The following is a 20039-nucleotide window of genomic DNA, read 5'->3' as shown; positions in this document are numbered from 1 at the left end:
GTGAATACTACAGCTCATTTCTGCCAAAATGCAGATGTTTGAAGAGCAGTGTTGTCACCCTTCATTTAGGGTGTCACCTGGTGCAGTCTGCACCCCCTGTAGCCCCCAATGATGCCACTCGAGGGATCTCCAAATAGATACAGATTAGCTGACAAACAGCAAAGGATCTTCAGCATCTCAAGAGATAGGAGTGAGGCATCATACCTGTTTCATTCATCCCATCATCACATATTACTCATATAGAACATCTTTCAATGGGAATGAATTAAGGGCTGCTTTTGCTATAGTGCTGGAAATAGTATTAGCACACAGAAGGGTGCTGGGGAGCTAGCTTAATTACTCTCTGGACTTTGAAGATATGTTTGATTTTGTTGTGAACACTTTAGTGTGCATCGTATATGTTACCTACCAAAAGCTGGATGGACATACAGTATTAATGTTAAATCTCAAGATGAAGAACCTTAGCACAACAGATCTAAGCCTAGAGACACTCTTCCAGTTTCATTTGGAAGTGTTATCCATTGGCTACCAAGAGAGCCTTAAAGTCTTCCTCCATACAGCTCCTGCCGGTTACCACAATCTTCCAAAGGTGACTAAAACCACCTCTATCCCATCTCCTTCTCTTCTTTATGTTTGTCCAGATGATGATCTGCTTTCCCAGCCACTTTAATTATTTACCCAACCCATGTTCAAAAGAAAGAATGAGGGCTATTCTACACATAAGTGTATTATTTTTATTGTTATGAATTTTTACACATTCCCATCAATGGTTGCTTTTACTTTCCTGCACACATTTGCATCTATGATGCATCATCACTCTCCCTCTGCTGAAAATACACATCTATCTGAAAATATAGAAAGCGGTTGGATGGCAAAAAGGCTCATTTCTGTGGAAGCCTTTTTTCTGTGTAGTTTAAGTTTTTTTGGGTTGTCCTCACAAGAAACCCAAACTCCTGTGAATCGTATGTGGCTGATCACATTCTATTTGACTGGAATGAGAAGTTATTTTTTTAATGAGGAGTATTTTAATTCTGGAGTATTTTAATTTTTTAAATAGACCAGTTTGTGAGTAGGGCTTTCTCAGGGGTACACTGTACTAGCTGGGGAAAGGTTCAGTTGTTAGCAAGGCACTTTTACAGAGCTCACTCAGGACCAATGCATTGTTGCACAACTAAGAGCCCGTACAGACAAGCCAAAATAAAGCTGCTTCAGGTCACTTTGGAAGTATGCTGTTTAAATGATGCATGCGCCCTAAGAGGCCAGAAGCCGTGCCAAAGCCATGCTCCAGCTCTAAGGATTGGAACTCAGCTTTGGTGCAGCTTCTGGCCTCTTAAGATGCATGTGTCATTTGAACAGCATACCTCCAAAGTGACCTGAAGCAGCTTTATTTTGGCCTGTCTGTATGGGCCCTATCTTTTCTAAAATTGTAAGAATTCATTGCAAATATTGGGTTTACTGTTCTGCAGAGTTCGAGATGCTGTTTCCGCTGCCCTGCATAAGGCCCCAAGTGCAGGTACATCAGATCACGAGAAACAGCTCACCAGTATAGTAGAACAAGTGGAAGTCCAACAACTAGCAAAGCCCCACAAAACCCAATGGGATGCAGTGTGAGAATTCACTCTTCTTTAGATAAATCTGGAAGCCTCTGCAGGCTATCTACTGACTGACAAGCATGACCAACTCCAATATTTTGGGGAGTGGGGTGAGGTGGGGTGGGGGCCTCAGATAGGCCTATATTATCACTGTGTACCTAGTTTCTAACCCAGTCAGGAGACCTTCGTGCTTGGGTGTGGAGCTGTGGCTTTAAAGGAATGTTGGCAAACCGGAAATTATCAAAAGAATGGGTGAAAAGTCCACAACAAGTGCCGTTTATTACTGGTTGGTTGGCCTTTTTGCTGTGACACTTGCTCCCTGGCTGGCAGGAAAGTCTGACATTGCTACAGGTGTGCTTATATAAGCGAAGAACATTTACTGCGTAATCGAGGAAGAAAGAAGGCAGCTACCTGGACAACTCGTCGCTGTGCAGCACTCACTTTTGGTAATGTATGCATGCTTTAGTTTTTTTCTTTTACAAAAAGAGAAATAGTGTGTTTAGGGAGAAAAGGGATGGATTTCATCCCTGAGCATGGCAAGGAACTGGGAACGAAACTTGTGTCAATAACTAAAGGGATTAATAGCCAGTGCCCTTGTCGTTGATGGAACAAATAAGAAAACATATATATTTTATTAGCTTTCATGTGTATTTCAACTGGAAATAGATATGTTCCATTTATACTATATAGGGTATTCCTTGAGAAACCATGCCTAAATACCCTAAAGGCACTAGATCTTGTCTGATCTTTGAAGTTAAGCAGGATCAGCCCTGGTTGGTACTTGGATAGGAGATTATTCTTTAGGAAAGAGATGTATATATGAGGTGTTCCTCTTGAACCTTTGGATAATGCTTTCAGTAACCCTTTCTTTAGGATACGGTTACAGCTCTAACTGAGACCATATTTAATATTCAGCAGTAAGAACTAATTAAAATCAGACACGTTGTTAATTAAGTTGAATATCTGGCAATCAAAACTAACTTAAACAAAAAAAATTGAAAGAAAAGTGATAGACTTAAGTTAGTGTTTCAGCACAAACAGTTCTGCAACATTTTAAGTTTTTAAGAAAGTCACGTCATTAATTAAATGAAAGGCAGTTTGAATAACCAACAATTTTTACATTATTCAGCTTGTTAAAGCCTAACTCTTCTAAATTTTTGCAAAACAATATTATTGTTGTGTTTTTTGGTTAGCAAAAGAGAAATGTTTTTGTTGAGATAGATGAGAAAAGGGTATTTCAAAAATTCACTGAAGTATTTTCTTCTGTCTAAAGCTCAAAGCAAGAAAGATAAGAGTAAAATCATGTAAGGGATTTTTCTGTCTCATAGTTTTTACTGTAGCAATGTAACAGAAATGTAAATGCCAATTTAAAATTAACGCAGTTGTTAAAAATGTGCTTCCTTTAACATAAACATAATTGAATCAAATTTTTCTGGTTTATTAACATTCAGAGTAATGGGACAATTCTTTCCTGCCAGTGTTTCTATCTCTGTTTATAGTGAATGAGTATAGTTTAAATCTAGAACATTCCTAATGAATGGAAGCTGAAGCCAGATAGTATTCAGCCACATTTGGCTTTTGGGGCAAGTATAACTACTGTATGGGACTGGTTCCCATAAAAAGGATAAGCACATCTCTGGCTAGAGATTATTCTTATGGCTGTTTCATATGTGACCTTTGGCTGTTGATTTCTGCTCAATCCCACTCCCTGTGTAAACAAACCATGACCTAAATCATGTTGTTACTCATGACTAGAATATACCCATTGAATCAAGGGGATTTCACTATTGAGTAATTAATTGAATAGGTCCATTCTAGTAGGGATTAACCCAAAGGATTGCATGTTAAATAGGTAAGCAGTGTACCATATGAGTTAGAATGTCGCAAGATTTTGGCTTCAATGGTTTTTTGATCCAAGGAGTTCTTAAACATCATCCAATTAATAAAGACATACACATCACACAAGGCAGGTAAATTGCAATTACAGCAGGATAATTGCATCTTCAGTTGGAGCTTCTCACATAATACCATTCATCTTCTGTTGCTCATCCTTGGGAGACTGTTTTGAATATGTTTCTTTTATTGCCACAATAAATAAATAAATCCATTAATTTCCTTCTTTCCCACTACTGTTTTGCTGTGATTTCCAGCATGAAAGTTCAATTGTGCTTTAATGCCAATTTTGAGTGGTCAGTGGGTGGTAAATCAGTGTGCTTTGGATGCTTTGGGTGTGATTTAGGTGCCTGTGATCATGTGAGGAAAAGGGGCAGAAATTTCAATTTGCTTTCCTTTCAATCCGTAAAGTAAGTGAGAAAGTTTAACCCTTTTTCATACTCTATAGAAAAAAAAAACCCAATTAGCACATGTCACCCCCCTGGGACTTGTCAAAGAAATCAAAACTTTGCTTACTTCCACCCGCACCTTGTAGACATTTTCTGGAGTCCCTCTCTCTCATTCTGTCTCATATACACATATACCACACTCTCTCACACACACCTGGAAGTATATGGGAAAATGAGTTTTACAATTAAAAAAAGCATTTATTTCACAAACACCATCTTTGATCTTCTTCTTACTCATAGCTTCAGACTTAACTAATCTCTAGCAAATGAAAGCCAGCATTAAGATAGATCAGACAGATATATCAGACTAGCTGCTGGCTTTCATCTGCTAGTGATTAGTTAAAACTGAAGCTAAATGTCTGATCTATCCCTATCAGGAAGACCCTGCTCCACAAAGAAAAAAAATATTTTAGAACATAAAACTGTTTTCATTTATATTTCAGTGTGTGTGTGTGTGTGTGTTAGAAAAAGTGGTGGGGATAATGTATTGGAGGAGGTACTGGGTGAGCAATCCCAAATGCTGTATGTGATAAGCTTTTAACTCAAAGTTTGGAGTCCTGGAATGGTTGCTAAGGTGTGATACAAAAGACAGCAAATCCAATTGCATAGCGTTTTTACAAACAATGCTATTTTAGCAGCAGAAGAGCCTCATGTGATAAAGCCCTCATTCTGCTTCAATGCATTGGAACTCTGGATAACTGCAGCTTTGGACCCAGGTTCAGTTAGTCAACCTCTCTATGGCGACAATCCAAAAACCAGCACCAACTACAGCTCCTTCCAACTGAATAGAGTTTTAACAACAGTCTCCAGGGCTATCTCTTATCCAAAGAAAATTAAGGCTGCAACCCTATAGACAACTCAGTTCAGCTAGTCTTACTTCTGATGAAAGAAGTCAGGTTAGGAGAATCCTTTTTGCACAGTGGCCAAATTCATGCTGGGAAGGATGTTGGAGGTGGGCACTTACCAGCAATGGGCAGGGCCCCAATTTCTTGTATGCTCCCCCCACCCACATAAGCACATAACAGTTACTTGCAAATGGCTGAAAATGGCAGTTAGTTTTGTAGTCTTTTAAAAAGTGAACTGCATGATGATATATGTGTGTTGTGGTGGTCACAGCACTGCATAGGACAGGTCAATGTAATGAAGAGCCCTAATTAAAGTAATTGAAATATCATCTGAATAAATTTCTTCTCTCACACAATGCACCATCAGAGACACACAGATCCAGAGTCTGTGTATAAACATTTGACAAGAATAATGACAGACATATCAAATACCTAATTTCACAGAACACTTTCACCTCAGGTTATGATGAAAGGCACAGAAGCCATGCCAGGAATGTTGGCAAACCTTGCATAGAAAGAGTTTCATGAGAGGAAGGGGAGAAAAATGACTCTTCTAACTAAGTTGTTTTTCTCTCTTGCAGACTGAGACCTTCTCCTTGGACATGTGGAACTCTAACCAAGGTAAATTTTGCTTTATGACAGAGCAAACTGCAAAGGCCTTTCTCAGCCAGGCTCTAGCTTCAGCAGACAGTACATTTCAGTTTCCAGTATGCTGAAGTGGTCAAGGTCTCCAGCGTGCTGCTTTTACAAAACTGTGTCTGAGCAACATCACAAGGGACCCAGCCTATAGTGCTGGTTGCTCCTATTTTCAGAGAGCAAAATTGCTACTTCCCGTTTCTGCATTCCCTGATCCTTGCTCCCTCTAAGCAGTCCCCACTGAAATCTGGCCAAATAACCCCACTAGCCATTATTGCGATGTGTTTGCTTTTGTATAGTTTGTATCTGAACAAAATGGTTGTAGTGGAACTCAGTGAGTCTGAGTTCCCGATCTTCAAGAGCAGTCAGGAACTCAGGGTGTGGAGCTCAGTGCTCGTAAGCCTTGAATGCAAAGAGGATAAGAAATAACAGCAGGAGTCTGCTGGTTAGTGCCATGCAAACTAAACCCACTGAATAAATTGTTGGATGCTGGGTCAGCCTATAAGCAAATCCATTTGATTCAATGACTCTGCTCAGGACTAACAATAGCATTTAGAAGGAAAGAATAGGTTTTGTTCCTGGTTCTGCATAAAAATAACTTAGGTCCAAAACACACTGCAGAAACAATCCAGTTTGAGACCACTTTAACTGCCCTGGCTTAGTGCTAGGGAATCCTGGGAACTGTAGTTTTTTGTGGCATCAGAGCTCTCTCATAGAGAAGGCTAAATGTCTCACAAAACTACAGTTCCCAGAATTCCCTAGCATTGACCCAGAGCAGTTAAAGTGGTCTCAAACTGGATTATTTCTGCAATATGTTTTGGACCTAAGTTATTTTTTTTAATAAATGTAATTTATTTATTTATTTTAAATGTGTTTACATTCAAAAGGGATCTGAGTTACATTCAAGAATGTTCCAGTATAGCAAAAGCAGGAAAATAAAAACACAAAAGAAGGAAAAATAATCACATTAGTTGTAAGTGTCTATAAAAGCTGACCAAATGTCCAAATGTAAGTTCATCCGTAAATTTTACCCATATATCATTCTTTTAAACATTGTGAGCATTGTTAGATCTGCTATTCACTGGGTCACTGGTACAGAAAAATTATCTTTCCAGTAATGAAGTTAATCTTTTAGCTGTTAAAAGGGCATGAAAAATTCACTTTGGTTAGCCATTTGTTAATTTACAAGAAATAGGTAAATAATGGAAAAGAATATGCATGTCCCTGAATAACAAAGAACTTTTCAAAACTGAATTTACGTATGTAATTACTTTCTCCAAAAATAGGAAGCTATGAGACAACTCCAAAAGCAGTTAAGGAAGCATTAGCAGTATTACATCTCCAACAATTTTCTGGACTTTGGGATTATTAATGATTACAACTTGAACATGATCCAGCAGTATGATGGTGATGCAAAGAAGGCAACTAATATTTTAGCCTGCATTAATAGGACCATAGCTTCCAAGAAAAGGAAACAATACCCCCCCCCCCCCAATATTCTGCACTGGTCAGGCCTCATCTGGAGTTCTATGTTCAGTTCTGGATGCCTCAATTTAGGAAGGCTATAGAGAACTTGGAGTGGGTTCATATAAGGGCAACAAGGATGTTAAGCGGCATGGAGAACAAAACAAATGGGGAAAGACTGAGAAAAGGGTGACATGACTGCCGTCTTAAAATACCTCAAGGGCTGCCAAAGAAAGGAGGAGGCAGGCCTGTTGTCTACTGCCTCAAAGGGTAGGACCAGGTTTAATGGTTTGAAGTTACAGGAGGGCAGATTTTAATTGAATATTAGGAGAAGGAACATCTTGATGGTAGGAGCGGTTCAGCAATGCAACCAATGACATAAGGAGGTGGTGGGGTCTGTCTCTGGACATTGTCAAAAAGAGGCTAGACAGCTTCTTGCTGGGATGCTCCAGCTGCATTCCCTGCATTTAGAAAGGGAATAGATTCAATTGACTCTTCCAGAGCCATGATGCTATGATTCCCCCACCATCATTTGGGGAAGGCACAAAGTAAACAAGGCCTTGGCTCCCCTTCTTTTCTTTCCAGTGAATAGAGTAGGTGTCTTACAGTGTCTATGGCTGCATCCACTCTGCATAAATAATCCAATTTGACACCGCTTCAACTGTCATGTTATGCTCCATGTTATGGAAATGGCAGTTTGTGGTGGCACCAGAGCGGAGCAGAGAATTATTTCTGCAGTGTGGATGCAGCCTATGGCATACATATGCAGTTTAGAACTGCCTTAACATTGTAACACCTCTATCTTGGCTCGATGTTGTGTGCTTCCCTCCACTGTTCTTGAAGAATGCTATATATTGACCACAATAAAATATTTACTTATGAAGGCCTTGGATTTTTATCTGTTCATTTTGCATCCTTGTAGGAATGCCACCTCCGCAGGTTTGCCCTCCTGGACCCCAGCCTGGACCCTATCCTGGGCCAGGAATGCAGCCATACCCAAATCCAAGCTACCCTGGCCAGCACCCTCCACCCACTGGATTCCCTGGACCATGTGGGCCCCCTCCCCATGGACAACACCACCACCATGGGCATCACCCTCCCCCACCTGGCCCACCTGGAATGTTCCCTGGAGGACCTGGATGCCAACAGCCATTGCCACCACCAGGTTGCCAACCTCCTGGAAGTCATCATGGGCATCACAAAAAGCACAAGCATCACAAGCATGGCCATGGCCATCATGGCCACGGCCATCATGGCAAGAAGGTAAGGAGCAATTTGGCTTCTGTCCTGGAAAGCCAAGCTGTTGAAGTGGTGACTTCAGCACAGCTATGGGTAGATCCAGATATCTCAAAGACAGAAAAGGCAATAGTTCCTATTGTGTGGTTGATCAAGGCTTTTCAAGAATCAAGGCAATTTGGGGAAGGGGAGTCTTATCTTTCTACATACTACCTCATTCTTAACTTGAAATATTCCATTGTAAATGATTCCAAGAATCAGGTAGAAAAAAAAACCGAGAAGATGAGTTCATATTTTGGGTTGAAAAGGTCAAAGCTAAATAATGGGAAGGTAAGGGGAGTATAACAGATACCAAGTGTTATCAACATCCATTTTCTCTTTTCAGCATGGTTCCAGCTCCAGCAGCAGCTCAGATTCAGACTGAAGACATCCTTTTCTGCTCTCACTCCCAGCTTTCTAGCACTTTCCAGCCCTTTAGGCTGCCATTAGGTCCTTCTGTATCTCTGTAATACACTGCTTGTTATCCACTTCTTACTCATCTGCACCATTAATCATACCATGTGATATAGTAAATTAAATTTTTACCAATTCCAGCAAGACATGATTAAAAAAAATATCTTGATAGTCTAATATAAGCTTTCATTTATCATAACTGTCCTTTTTACGCTGTAATTTTGAAACAGACTCACAGGGCTATCTCTTGGAATGATTTGGTATCCATTTTCCATTAGGCAATAATTATATGAAATATCCACACAATTTAAAAATCCAGCTTAGCAAAGTCTTTAGTGAGACCTTCAGTGTATGTATGAAAACATAGCAAAATTCATTATATAAAGAAGTATACCATACTGTTTTTTGACCACCAGAATATACCAAAATATATAATTGTGCAATAAAAAAGAGACTGTTTTAAGGTAGTGTGAAAATTTTTATTTACCATGAGTGCAATTTTGGCTCAAGTAAGGATGTTGTTCCCAAAAAAAGCAAGTCCAAGAATACACTGAAGTTGCAGTTTGGTTGCACATTAATCGACATGACTTCTTGCATCATAGCGGTTTGACAGTTCACACTACTGCCTCAGAGAAGGAGGCACATTCTGTGATCAATGCAAGAGAAAGGATGTTAGTAGCAACTGAAAGTAAGAGAGAAGAATGCTTTTTATGGGAAGGTGGGATACATGGGAAAACCGTTGCAGCGTAGAATAGGAAAAGCCCCAAAGGAAAATGTCTGTCTGTAGCCCAGGCCAGGCCAAAGTGCTGCACATGTGGGAGGAAGGCAATGAAGAGTCTGAGGCAAAGCAACCAGAGCTGCTTTTAGGCTAGCTTGTTTTTCTGATGGGGGGGGGGGGGCATTTGCAAAACAAGGGCATCAGATGGCATGGTGACATGGCACCTCATATTTTGGCAAGGGAAACCAGAAGGCAAATCAACTCACCCCCAATTACCAATTGAAAAAATGATTGCCACTTGCATTGGAAGCAGTATGGTCTCAGCAGAAGGTAACTGCATGCCACATCTCTTCAGCACAGGAAAAATCCTCCTTTTCTGGGCTCTTGGCTGTCATCTAGTGGCATGCAATCAAAGAATCTGTTTGTTGTTGCAGTATGGAAGCAAGGCAAGAAGTCCAAGTATTCATCCACTAACAGAGTGGGTCAAAAGCTCAGGACACGGTCCTCTTAGCAAGAATTCCTGTTAACTGTTTTCAGCTGCAGAAAAGAGGAGGTCCAACAAAGCTACTTAGAGAACATGGGAAGGATGTTCCTTCTTGGGAAGGAAGGAAGCAAGTAACGCTTGATACAGCGTTTGGGGTGGAAATGAAATTAGCCCTGACTCCCCAAAAAAGGACTCTGGTTCCAGAAACAGGTGGCTGGAAAATGAGAGGGGTCTGTTTGTTTGAACCCCTGGGGCAGGTGGAGATGATTGGTTGTTGTGCTCTTTGTGAGTGCTTTGTTGTTTCTCTAGCACCTACAGGATTACAGTACAAATAGAAATTTTAAAGAATGTTTTTTTGAAATGACAAAACCACACTGTGTAGCCCCGGATCCTTACTCCACCTTGTTTTTTAATTAGCACCATAAGCATGAGTTTGTCACAACATTTAAAACAAGCCTATGACATTTTGGCTATAAAAATAAACCCCTTGCAGATCTGTGGCAGCTACCCTTAGGTAACTTATATTTGCTTAAAAAAAAAACCATACAAAATTTTAAGGCCATTAATATCTTTGGTGTCTTCCCTGGCACTAACTTTGGTACAAACTATCTATGGTACTTCCCTGAAACTAACAGATCCACCTAATGAATCTGTCAAAGAAACCAGGCTGGGAGAGGCTGGCGTAGTCTTTCTCTCGGAAAATGGCGGACTGGTCTCCTAGGCTAATCTTCTGTAGGACATCCATGTCCACATCACTACCTAAGGCTACCACAGTGGGCATAACATTCTGCTTCTTCATGGAGTTAATAGCCTCAGACAGGTTTCTGCTGCCTGTAACACCATCTGTGATGAAGACAAATGAAAGCTCGGCATTGGGTCGGGCTGCCCTCTGCCTGTTTCTTGGGTTGATGACAAGGTTGTTGACAGCATAGATGATGCCAGACCCAAGGTTGGAAGAGGAGTCCAAGTACTTCATCTGAGCTAAGGCATCTGAGATGCGTGTGAGATTGTGTGTCAGTGGGAAAGCGACTGAGTGTTCGTTTTCACTTCCATACTGTAGGAGACCAATGCGTGCATTCATGTTGTCACTGTCATTTCTGGCCAGTGTGAGATGTCGGGCCACATCTTCTACAAAATGATGGGCTTTGTGGAAGTTCTGTTCACCAATTCTCTCAGAGCCATCCAGAAAGAAGACAACATCAACAGGACGCTGTGTGCACTGAGCAACAGCAAGCTCTGGAAGGAGAAAACAACAACAGGCCATCAGCACTTTCAGGTGTGATGATAGATATAAATGCATTTTGAAAAGAGGGTAAGGTCTGAAGACCTGTCAGGATGAGTGACCTTTTTCTCTGTTTCCTAATCCTAACTGTCTCTGGAGGTATAATGATATGAAGAGAGGTTAAGAATAATATAACTAGCCTTGTGATATTAATATAAAGTTAAATACTATGCAGAGGACTGGGGATTGTTACCAATAGTGCAGTGCACAGGAACAGGAAATCTGAACAATTTCCATAAAATCCACTTTTCCCCTTTGCATCAAGTGTTATGAAAAAACTCAAAGTGACACCAATGGGAATGTTTTTCTTAAAGCAAACTGCCATTTGTGTGTCTGGGGCATTTTCACAGAGATTGTGAGAGAAGGAAAGGCTTAAACCTCCTTGTGTGATTTAGTCTTAATAACAATTGCCCATCTATTTTTTTTTAAAAAAACACATTGTGGTAATTAGTGTCAGGAGCTGTTAGATGATCCATACAGTCTTTCAATGTCTCAAATTCATGTTCATTTTTCTTGACTCAGTGCAAATATTTTACATTTGAATGTAAGGTTCTAATCTGAGGTTGTTAAATATGTGTACTGATACTTTGAGTAGAAGAAAAGTTGACTGAGATTCTGCATGGGAGATGTACCTACAGTGACATAGTGCATCTCCCAATTCGATCCCTGAAAAAAACCCCACCTTAACATCCAGGCAACTGCGCTATGAACCAAAGGAGTTCTGCAATGCTTGCAAGTGGGATGCTGAAGGATGACAATGTCTAGCCTTCTCTCACAAGTAAGACTGCAGAGACTTCTCTTAACTGCTTGTAGCACTGTTTCTACTGAAGAGCTCTGAATATGTCATTCTTCAACACCCCACAACTCAAGTTGGTGAGGCTGTCTGACCTTTAAGGTGAGTTTTAGTGGCCATCTGTGATCATAGCAATGGTGCTAGCTTACGACACTGAACAGGATACCAGCTTTAGCTTATAAAAATTTCTAAACCTAGAAAAAAAAACCACACACCCATAGCTGAGGCCATTAGGAAGCCTATGTAGTATTTAGAAGCAGCACACAACAGTCCTAGAATCAATAATAACTTAAAACACTGCAAACAAATAAATGTCATTCCTAGACTACCTGAAATTAAAGAAAAAAGGCTGGCCAAGCTGTACAACCCTCACCTCAGCTATGGCCTCACTTAGAACTTCAGGTGTCACAATAAATTGAACAAGAAAAACATATGTTTCAAACTAGCAGCATATAAATTTACAATTTGCAAGCATGAAAATTATACAGAGATGTTGTTCAAAGGTCCCTTAATTTTGCCTTCAACGCCCTCCATGGTTCCAAACTGGAAAACTGGGTGACTGCCACAGGATGTAGCTCAGCATTTTTTAAGATCAACTTTCTAATCTATTTGGGGGAAGGCCCTTTGAAACCTGGAGGAAAAACAAATATGTCTATGTCCTTTCTGTGTAATCTTTGGGGATACATCAGACTACAGAAGAGTTCTTTTGAAATTTGTTGCAAGAGGAGACTTGCACAATGAAGAGCTGTTGCATAACAACAACAACAACAACAACAACAGCTTGAGAGCATAGCATAGACAATGTGCATACTCACCCACACAGAAATTAATTTCAGAAAAGGACTACATTTTCAGAACTCCCAACAGCTTCCTTGCTCACAGAGTGGTATTCGGAAGATAACCTAATTGCATAAAGCTAACACTGTGTCAGGGCTAAATGATGCTGAGTGGTACCTTACCTAGTTCTCTGCCGGGCCTGCATTTCTATCACTATCCTACCAGGTTGAAATATACTCCTCAGGAGCACCAGTTCCACCACCTGTGGACTCAGGGCCCATACAGACAGGACAAAATAAAGCTGCTTTGGGTCACTTTGGAGGTATGCTGTTTAAATGACACATGCATCTTAAGAGGCCAGAAGCTGCAACAAAGCTCTGCTCCAGTCCTTAGGACTGAAGTGTGGCTTTGTCAAAGCTTCTGGCCTCTTAGGATGCAAGCAGCATTTAAACAGCATACCCCCAAAGTGACCCGAAGCAGCTTTATTTTGGCCGGTCTGTTCAGGATCTCTGTGATCTGTTCCAGAGGACCAGCCCAGCCTGCAGTCAGCTTGTGAAAGCTGAGCCTCTGAGTTTTCTTTTCTGTATGAGCATTTTGTTCCACTGGGGAGGAGGCTGGCTAGGATTCTCCTTCATTTAAAACTCTTACCCCTTTGCACCCGGCCCACTTTGAATGTGATATTGGTTTTTGCCCACATAATTTCTGGTTGCTTTTTTCTCATGAAGTGTTTCCAGTTAGCTACTGTCTTCATTTGTACTTATAATTTTGTATGACTGGTAGGGATGTGTATAGCTTATCACTTTATTTTCATGGGGTTTTCTGTTTTGTTACTTTGCATGTGTGGTAGCTGCATGGGGATGTCTCAAATATTCTTGGTTTTAGGAAGGGCAGGGCATGTATCCAAACAGATCTTTTCCACCACTTTCCAAAGAACACACATCCAGATGAGCACTGGGGGTGTTTCCTACTTATTTAACCCTCTCCTTTTTCCCCAGCAGGTTGTAGAAGAGCTTCTGCATTTTGATTAGGGTTAGAAATCCCTTAAAATCCTCACCATCTCCTATGCTAGGTAAGGCTGTTAAGCAATGCAGTACTGCAACTTCTGCCCCCCCCCCCCCCCGCATATGATTGTCAGCCTTGATACAAATATTGATAATTTTCTGATAATTTTGAAAGTAAAATAGAATCAGGCAGAAGGAGGGCTTGTGACAATTGTTTGCACTAGCAGAACTATATGAACACCTGCTTTAACTGGACTTGCTGGATTATGTCAGCATCAGTTCAGAAAGGTTACACTTTGGGACCACAATCCTCAGAACCCCTTAGCCAGCATACCCACTGACCATGTGGTTGGGTGAGAATTTCTGGAAGATATAGTTCAATCACTTGCCCCTGCAAGCTTTGAGCAACTCCAATTGTAAGGGTGGCCATCATTATGATGCAACCCGCCTTGTCTTTTGGCTCTGTTCTATATCCAGAGGCATGAAGGAAAAACCATTACACATCAGGCGCACTTCTCTCTTCACATCAAAATTTTAATTAGAATACAGCTTTTTCTCATGTGCTGTATATAATGTAAGATGTGGAATACACCATCAGTCCTATTTTTCACATGGCCCCAACAGTCTCTATAATATGTATCACCTACAGCATATCTATTTAAAGCAGAGCTGATCGCTTCTTGCAAGCCAGCTTAGGACAAGCGTCCCAGAAGCATTACCAATTGAATTAATGTTGGCCTGTGATCAGGCTGAAATTACAAGATCTACACAGTTGATACAGATATGTACCTTGAAGCAATGGGAAAAAAAGAGGGAGAGTCATTATTTTCTGGCTTATGTTTGTGTGAATTCTTCTTTTTATAGTGATCCTATGCTTACCTCATATACTGGAATAATGGCAGGTGATTTGACAAAAGTTGAATTGCATTCAAAATTTGGTTCTGCCTGGCTGGCAAATATATGTTAGTGATTATTACACTGGATTTAGGCAGCCCATACTAAAAATCCCAGTCCTAAAGGGCTTGGAAACTGGTGGAATTAGTATCCTTGGGATCTCAGGCAATGTAAACCGTCATCCAGTTGACTCCTTCAGTCTAAGGAGATTTTCACATGGACAAAAGTGATGGGAGCATATTGAGATGCTCCTGTCTCTATCGTGTAATTGTGCAAAGATTATCAGACAATGTTGCACAACATTGTGATAATTGCATCATTATCCCATGAATAAAGAGGAATTCTCCCTTCATTTTTCATTCATGGGACTTTTCTGTGAATAAAAACTGACACAAGATTTCCTCTTTATCCATGGGATAATGATGCAAATATCACATCATTGTCTGATAATCTCCACGCAGTTGCGTGATGGGAGCATCTTGCAATGCTCCTGTCACTTTTGCCTTTGTGAAAATCTCCTAGGTCTGGGACTACAAAAATCAAGGCTTGCTGGGGGAAAAACTTCTTTTTGAAAACACTCTGAATGAACAAGTATTCAATTTAGAATTTTCTTCAGAGACTAAATTTTAAAATATATTTGTATATTTGTATCTCTGCACCTTGTATTACACTTAAAGAATCTCTTTTAATGGGATTTGATCAAGGTTTGCTTTTGCTACAGAGGTGAAAACAGTACTAGTACACAGAAGAGTTTGGACATCTAGCTTAATTTTTCACACTGGCCTTTAACAATATGTTTGACTTTACTGTGGGTTCTTCAGTGCACATCTTATATCTCGCCTCTCAAAAGCTGGATGGCAATACTAATGTTAACTCTCAAAGTGAAGAACCTTAGCACACACAAACCCAAATCTCCCTTGTGCATTAAATATTACAGTAACAGAGTGTTCCTATTTACTTGTGCAGTCACTGGATAATTAATTTCCATCAGTATTTTCCTCCCAGGGAAAGTTATTAGTTAGTTACTAGATAAGTTACTAGCTAGATGGTGAAAGTTTGCAAAACGGTAAATTCCATATATACAAAACAAAATCAGGACATAACAGAACAGAATAAAAGAAAACAAGCAAACAAGAAAAACAAGACAAAACATTCAGAGCACAAATTCTTGCAAGGACGCTCCTCAGGTTTCATTGGGAAATGTTGCCCAGTGGCTAGAGCAGTGGCCAACTGACTGAGTTGAAGTTCTTCTTGTCTTTTAGGAAAGCCCAAGGCAGCAGGGCAGCATTTCTCAAAATGGTACACTTTAGATATTTTAGATTGCAGGTTCCAGGCCCCTTGGCCACTGGCTATGTCAGCTGGGACCAATGGGAACTGTAATCCAAAACCTCTAGAGGCCATCATATTGGGAATAGTTACAGGAAGGAGCTATATGGTAAAACAGATTAAATAGTTTGAAAACACTTTCTACTCTGAAAAGAAATGCTTTGGAATGCACTGAATGATTGTTCCAAAAATGCTTTCCATTCTAGACTTCACTCTTAGAATTGAATAAAAAGAACATTTAGGGAATTCAGGTTCCCTTGAATTACTTAGGAGTGTCCTTGCAAGTAAACAGGAAGACATAGACAGAAGTCATTTTATGGACAGTTAATGTTCGGAGAATACATACACATTGCAACACATTGTTTTCAGCTCATAAAAACTAGTTCCTGTAGTTGCCAGTCCCATGGTCTGAGCAGAAAGCCATGACTCAGCCTGCTACTGTGGGATTAAGTCCCTTGTCTGCTCAGACTATGGACTGTAGGCAGCTTCATGCCGGCTGTGTTGTTGACTCAAGACAATCACTGGCCAAACAGCAATGTTCTGTAAGGCAACTGTAACTGTGCAGAGGAGCACTCACCCCTGAGTATACAGTACAGTAATCCTAAACTGTACATTCCTCACACGTGTACCTGCAGCTATCATTTCCTAGTTTAGAGTATGATCACAGGCTACAATTTCCATGAAATGAAAGCCACCCCATGGTAGATTTTTATACCCTACGGTAGATTTTATGGTTGTCAGCTTATTCTATCCTCTTCCTGGAAGACCAAGAGCAGAAAGGGCATTTTCTAAAGGGCATTCTGTATTCCTACACGGCAGGGTGTTAGATTAGATTGTCCCTGGGGTCCCTCCCAATTATAAAATTTTATGATTCAATAAAAAAGGTTGTCTGTATTCCCATTCCCAACCCACATCCGGTGTCAGCTTACTTAGTGAATGAGTGAATGAATCATTCCAGACTGATTGTGAGGGAAGGATCTCAGGTTGCTTTCTTCTGCCACCCACCCTCTTTGCCTTGGTCTCTAGGAACACAGTAACTAAATTCATCCTTTGGCTAGGGCCAGCATACCAATCTAGCAGCAAAGCTGAATATAGGCCTCAACAGCACTTGAAACCGGCTTTTTAAAAAGAATGCCCCTACTCTAGAACCTTTCCTCAGTGCCATCTTTTAGCACCAAGGAGAGTTCTAAAGAAATTTCTACTACTTTGCTAGTCAGCTTTAATGCTCTGCAGGCAGGATCAAGCCCTTTTTATGCTTAGTGGCAGCGGCGCAGGATCAGCAAAGTCCTATTACAGTCTCTGGATCCCCCACAATCTCCCTGTGCACCATTTTAAAGGTATCAATGAACAAGTCCATCCATTCCTGCCGCTCATGTCCAGTGGCAAACTTGGCTTTTTCGGCAGTATAGGCCAAGGTGGCCACCAGCTGGGTGTACATGCTGGGATCCTGGATCTCCCTCGTGGAGTTCAGGAACTGGGCGATCATGGGTTTGGTGCTGGGAAAATTTATCTTGACTCCCTCTTCCATAGGGCGGAAAATAACTGGGTTTTCGATCCCAGGGTTCCTCCCATCTGCAAGTGAGTGTCAAAAGAATAGTTTCAGGGCTTTCTAGCATGGTATGGATCTCTTGCTTTCAATTCACTTTGGTTTTGCACATGATGCATGTGGTGGCAGGATCCCTGGTGTATCTAAGGCAAAATATGGTGGCTTCTGGATCTAGCCTAGCACAATCATGTCTGGTACCTGAGCCCTCAATCTTGTGAGGCCAGGAGGAGGCAAGCCTTCCTCTCAGCTACAGCAATTCAGACAGTAGATGGAAGCTCACATCATGGACTGCTATTTTTTTAAAAAAAGAACTGTCCCCAGTAAAAAAAACCCTAGCAATTATAAATCCATGCCATCCAATTTTTGAATTAGTCTTTGAGACTAACCCCCCCCCCACATTAAAATCTGTCATTTTTTTACACAATAGTTTTATACAACTTACATTATAATATATCCCTTTATGCAATTTACCCTATTATTTGCATTTGATGCAGTATTTTTCTTAATATGCAACTTCCTCTAACATGTACATCTCTATTTGCAATTTTTGAACCAAGAACAGCACAGAAAAATTCACAGTCCAAAGAACACTACAGAATCCAAAGAATAATGGAGTATCTACCCAGGAACTATGAATTAAGTGATTCTACTCTAAAATACAGACAGAAGGAGTTTGAACCTGTACAACCAGGCCAAAATAAAGCTGATTTGGATCACTTTGGATGAATGCTGTTTAAATGATGTATGTGTCCTAAGAGGCCAGAAGCTTTACCAAAGCCACACTCCAGTCCTAAGGCCTCTTAAGATGCATGTGTCATTTAAAAACATACCTCCAAAGTGATCCAAAGCAGCTTTATTTTGGCCTGTCTGTTTGGGCCCTTTCACTACTGTCCTTACATGAGCAACTGTTTACAATCTGAATACCTCGGGCGCAGGTTTTCTCCCTCAATAAGAACTACCAGTATATCCTAGTCAGACTGGTAAAATACTGATTCCTTAGCATTCATAGGCCCAACTCTGGTTGGCTGGTTCCAAATAGAATATACCCATTGAATACAGAGTCAGCATATAAATAAACCCCTTTTCTTCAATAGGTATACTCTAACTGGGAGCAGAATCACAAGGTTATCACACTCAGGGCCTAGGCTGCTGTCAAGAGTTCTAACATGGTGCAGCAAAGAAATGACAAAAATGTCTATTTTAGTATTTAAATGAGCTTGATTTATGTTACAGAACCACATCCTACTAAAGTTCTGATTTAAATCTATTTAAATAAGTAGTTACCAGTGCTTATTAATTATTCTGGTTAATAATTATTTGCATTGCATGCTGATGTGTCTATACTTTTAAGAAAGTAATTATGGCATGCAGCTTTTCCACTTATAATTATTATTATACAGCCTTTTCCTGGTCAATAGAATAAGATATGGCAGTGGTATCAAGAAAGTTGACAGTGACATTCTTTGCTTAATTCCCAGGAAACTATTAAAGTAAGTACCCTAAGCCAGTTTGGCCGACTTTTAAAAGAAAAACAGAACCAAAATAAAACAATAAATAAATAAATAAATCTGATGTACAAAGTCTCACAAACATACAAAATCACACATGTTTCACATAGAAAGCCCTCCAGAACCCCCAAATTTTCTATTTTCTTTGGAGTCCTTTTCAAAATGGCAATGGGAAATGGTGCAAGACTCCATTTGAATTTTGAGAAGGAGTCTCACAAAGACAGAAGTATTTGGGAGCTATGTCAGGAAAGGGCAGCCCATAGGAGGGTGTTGGAGGAAGGCAATTGGCCCATGGGTACTGCACAGTTGTCCACCCCTGAACTACACTGAAAACATGGAGGAAAGTGGAAGGTGGTTCTGTTCATCACCAATACACAGCCATCGGAGGCAGAAACAGCAAAATGCAACAAACCAACTGATTATTTTCCTGGATTATCAGTTGATTTGTCCATCAGCAGTACTTTATCATGTGTTTCTACCATTCAATGTGGTTTTATCTAGAGACCAAGGACCCTATCACATGGCATTAAAAGAGTAGCTTACCTTTCCCAAGTTCAGTGCTAATTTGGGAGGCAGGTGGTTCCTATAACACGTAAATCGCTGCCAAATCACTGCCCGGGTCCATCACGGCTGCAGCTCGAGTCATCTAAGCCACTTCCATGGTTAGAAGCTGCTGACTTCTAAAAATGGCTACGGAAGCAGCCTAGACGACCCAGGTTGCATCTGGGATGGACCCGTGCAGCAATTCGGCAGGAATTTATGAGTGATAGGAACTGGCTGTCTCCCAAATTAGCACTGAATTTGAGAAAGGTATGCCGCTCTTTTAACCCCATGCGATAGGGTCCCCAGTTGCACATTATGACTAATGTTGACTAAAACTGGCAGCATCTGTACTTCACAACATACCAGTTTTAAATGTTTATGCTATCATAAAGAACTATTATTCATAGCTTCTCAGCACCATGATAAAAGCCCGCACTGTTCCATTATGCTAAACAAGGTCTCCCTATTACTAATTTGTTTCTACTAAAAACACTTGCAAATCTGCTGTCAGTCACCAAACCCAGAGAATAGGATTGCTACAGCCAGAAACAGGGATGGATTACAAATCTGCTGTCACAGAGCTATGTTTCAGAGAAGGC

General features: G+C 40.6%; 2 protein-coding genes across 4 annotated transcripts in view; one reads left to right on the top strand and one right to left on the bottom strand.

Annotated features, from left to right (window-relative positions):
- Positions 1–1896: 1896 nt before the first annotated feature.
- LOC149305386 (uncharacterized) lies at positions 1897–9023 on the top strand. 2 transcript variants are annotated; one of them, XM_089478098.1, is made up of 4 exons: positions 1897–2038; positions 5361–5400; positions 7802–8142; positions 8501–9023. In XM_089478098.1, exons 2-4 carry the CDS (start codon positions 5382–5384, stop codon positions 8537–8539), a joined length of 399 nt encoding a protein of 132 aa, XP_089334224.1. In that variant the 5' UTR covers positions 1897–2038; positions 5361–5381; the 3' UTR covers positions 8540–9023. The 2 variants fall into 2 exon arrangements, with proteins under 2 accessions (XP_089334224.1, XP_089334225.1); XM_089478099.1 differs by having other exon boundaries at positions 1897–2043.
- A 434-nt stretch (positions 9024–9457) lies between these two features.
- The window catches only part of LOC149305385 (collagen alpha-2(VI) chain-like), a 61163-nt gene continuing 50581 nt past the window's right edge, over positions 9458–20039 (bottom strand). Inside the window, exon 28 of one of the 2 annotated variants that reach the window (XM_089478095.1) lies at positions 9458–11006. In XM_089478095.1, coding sequence (XP_089334221.1) covers positions 10399–11006 — 608 coding nt within the window. In that variant the 3' untranslated portion in view covers positions 9458–10398. Of the gene's footprint in view, positions 11007–14972; positions 17416–20039 lie in introns of those variants that run through there. The other variant, XM_089478096.1, reaches the window with a different exon arrangement.

The sequence above is a fragment of the Sceloporus occidentalis genome, unplaced genomic scaffold (genome assembly GCF_023333645.1).
Source record: "Sceloporus occidentalis isolate IW3139 unplaced genomic scaffold, rSceOcc1.0.p SCAF_12, whole genome shotgun sequence".
In the NCBI taxonomy this organism is placed as follows: domain Eukaryota; kingdom Metazoa; phylum Chordata; class Lepidosauria; order Squamata; family Phrynosomatidae; genus Sceloporus; species Sceloporus occidentalis.
The sequence above is the reverse complement of the archived record's forward strand: the minus strand, read 5'-3'. Positions and strand labels throughout refer to the sequence as shown.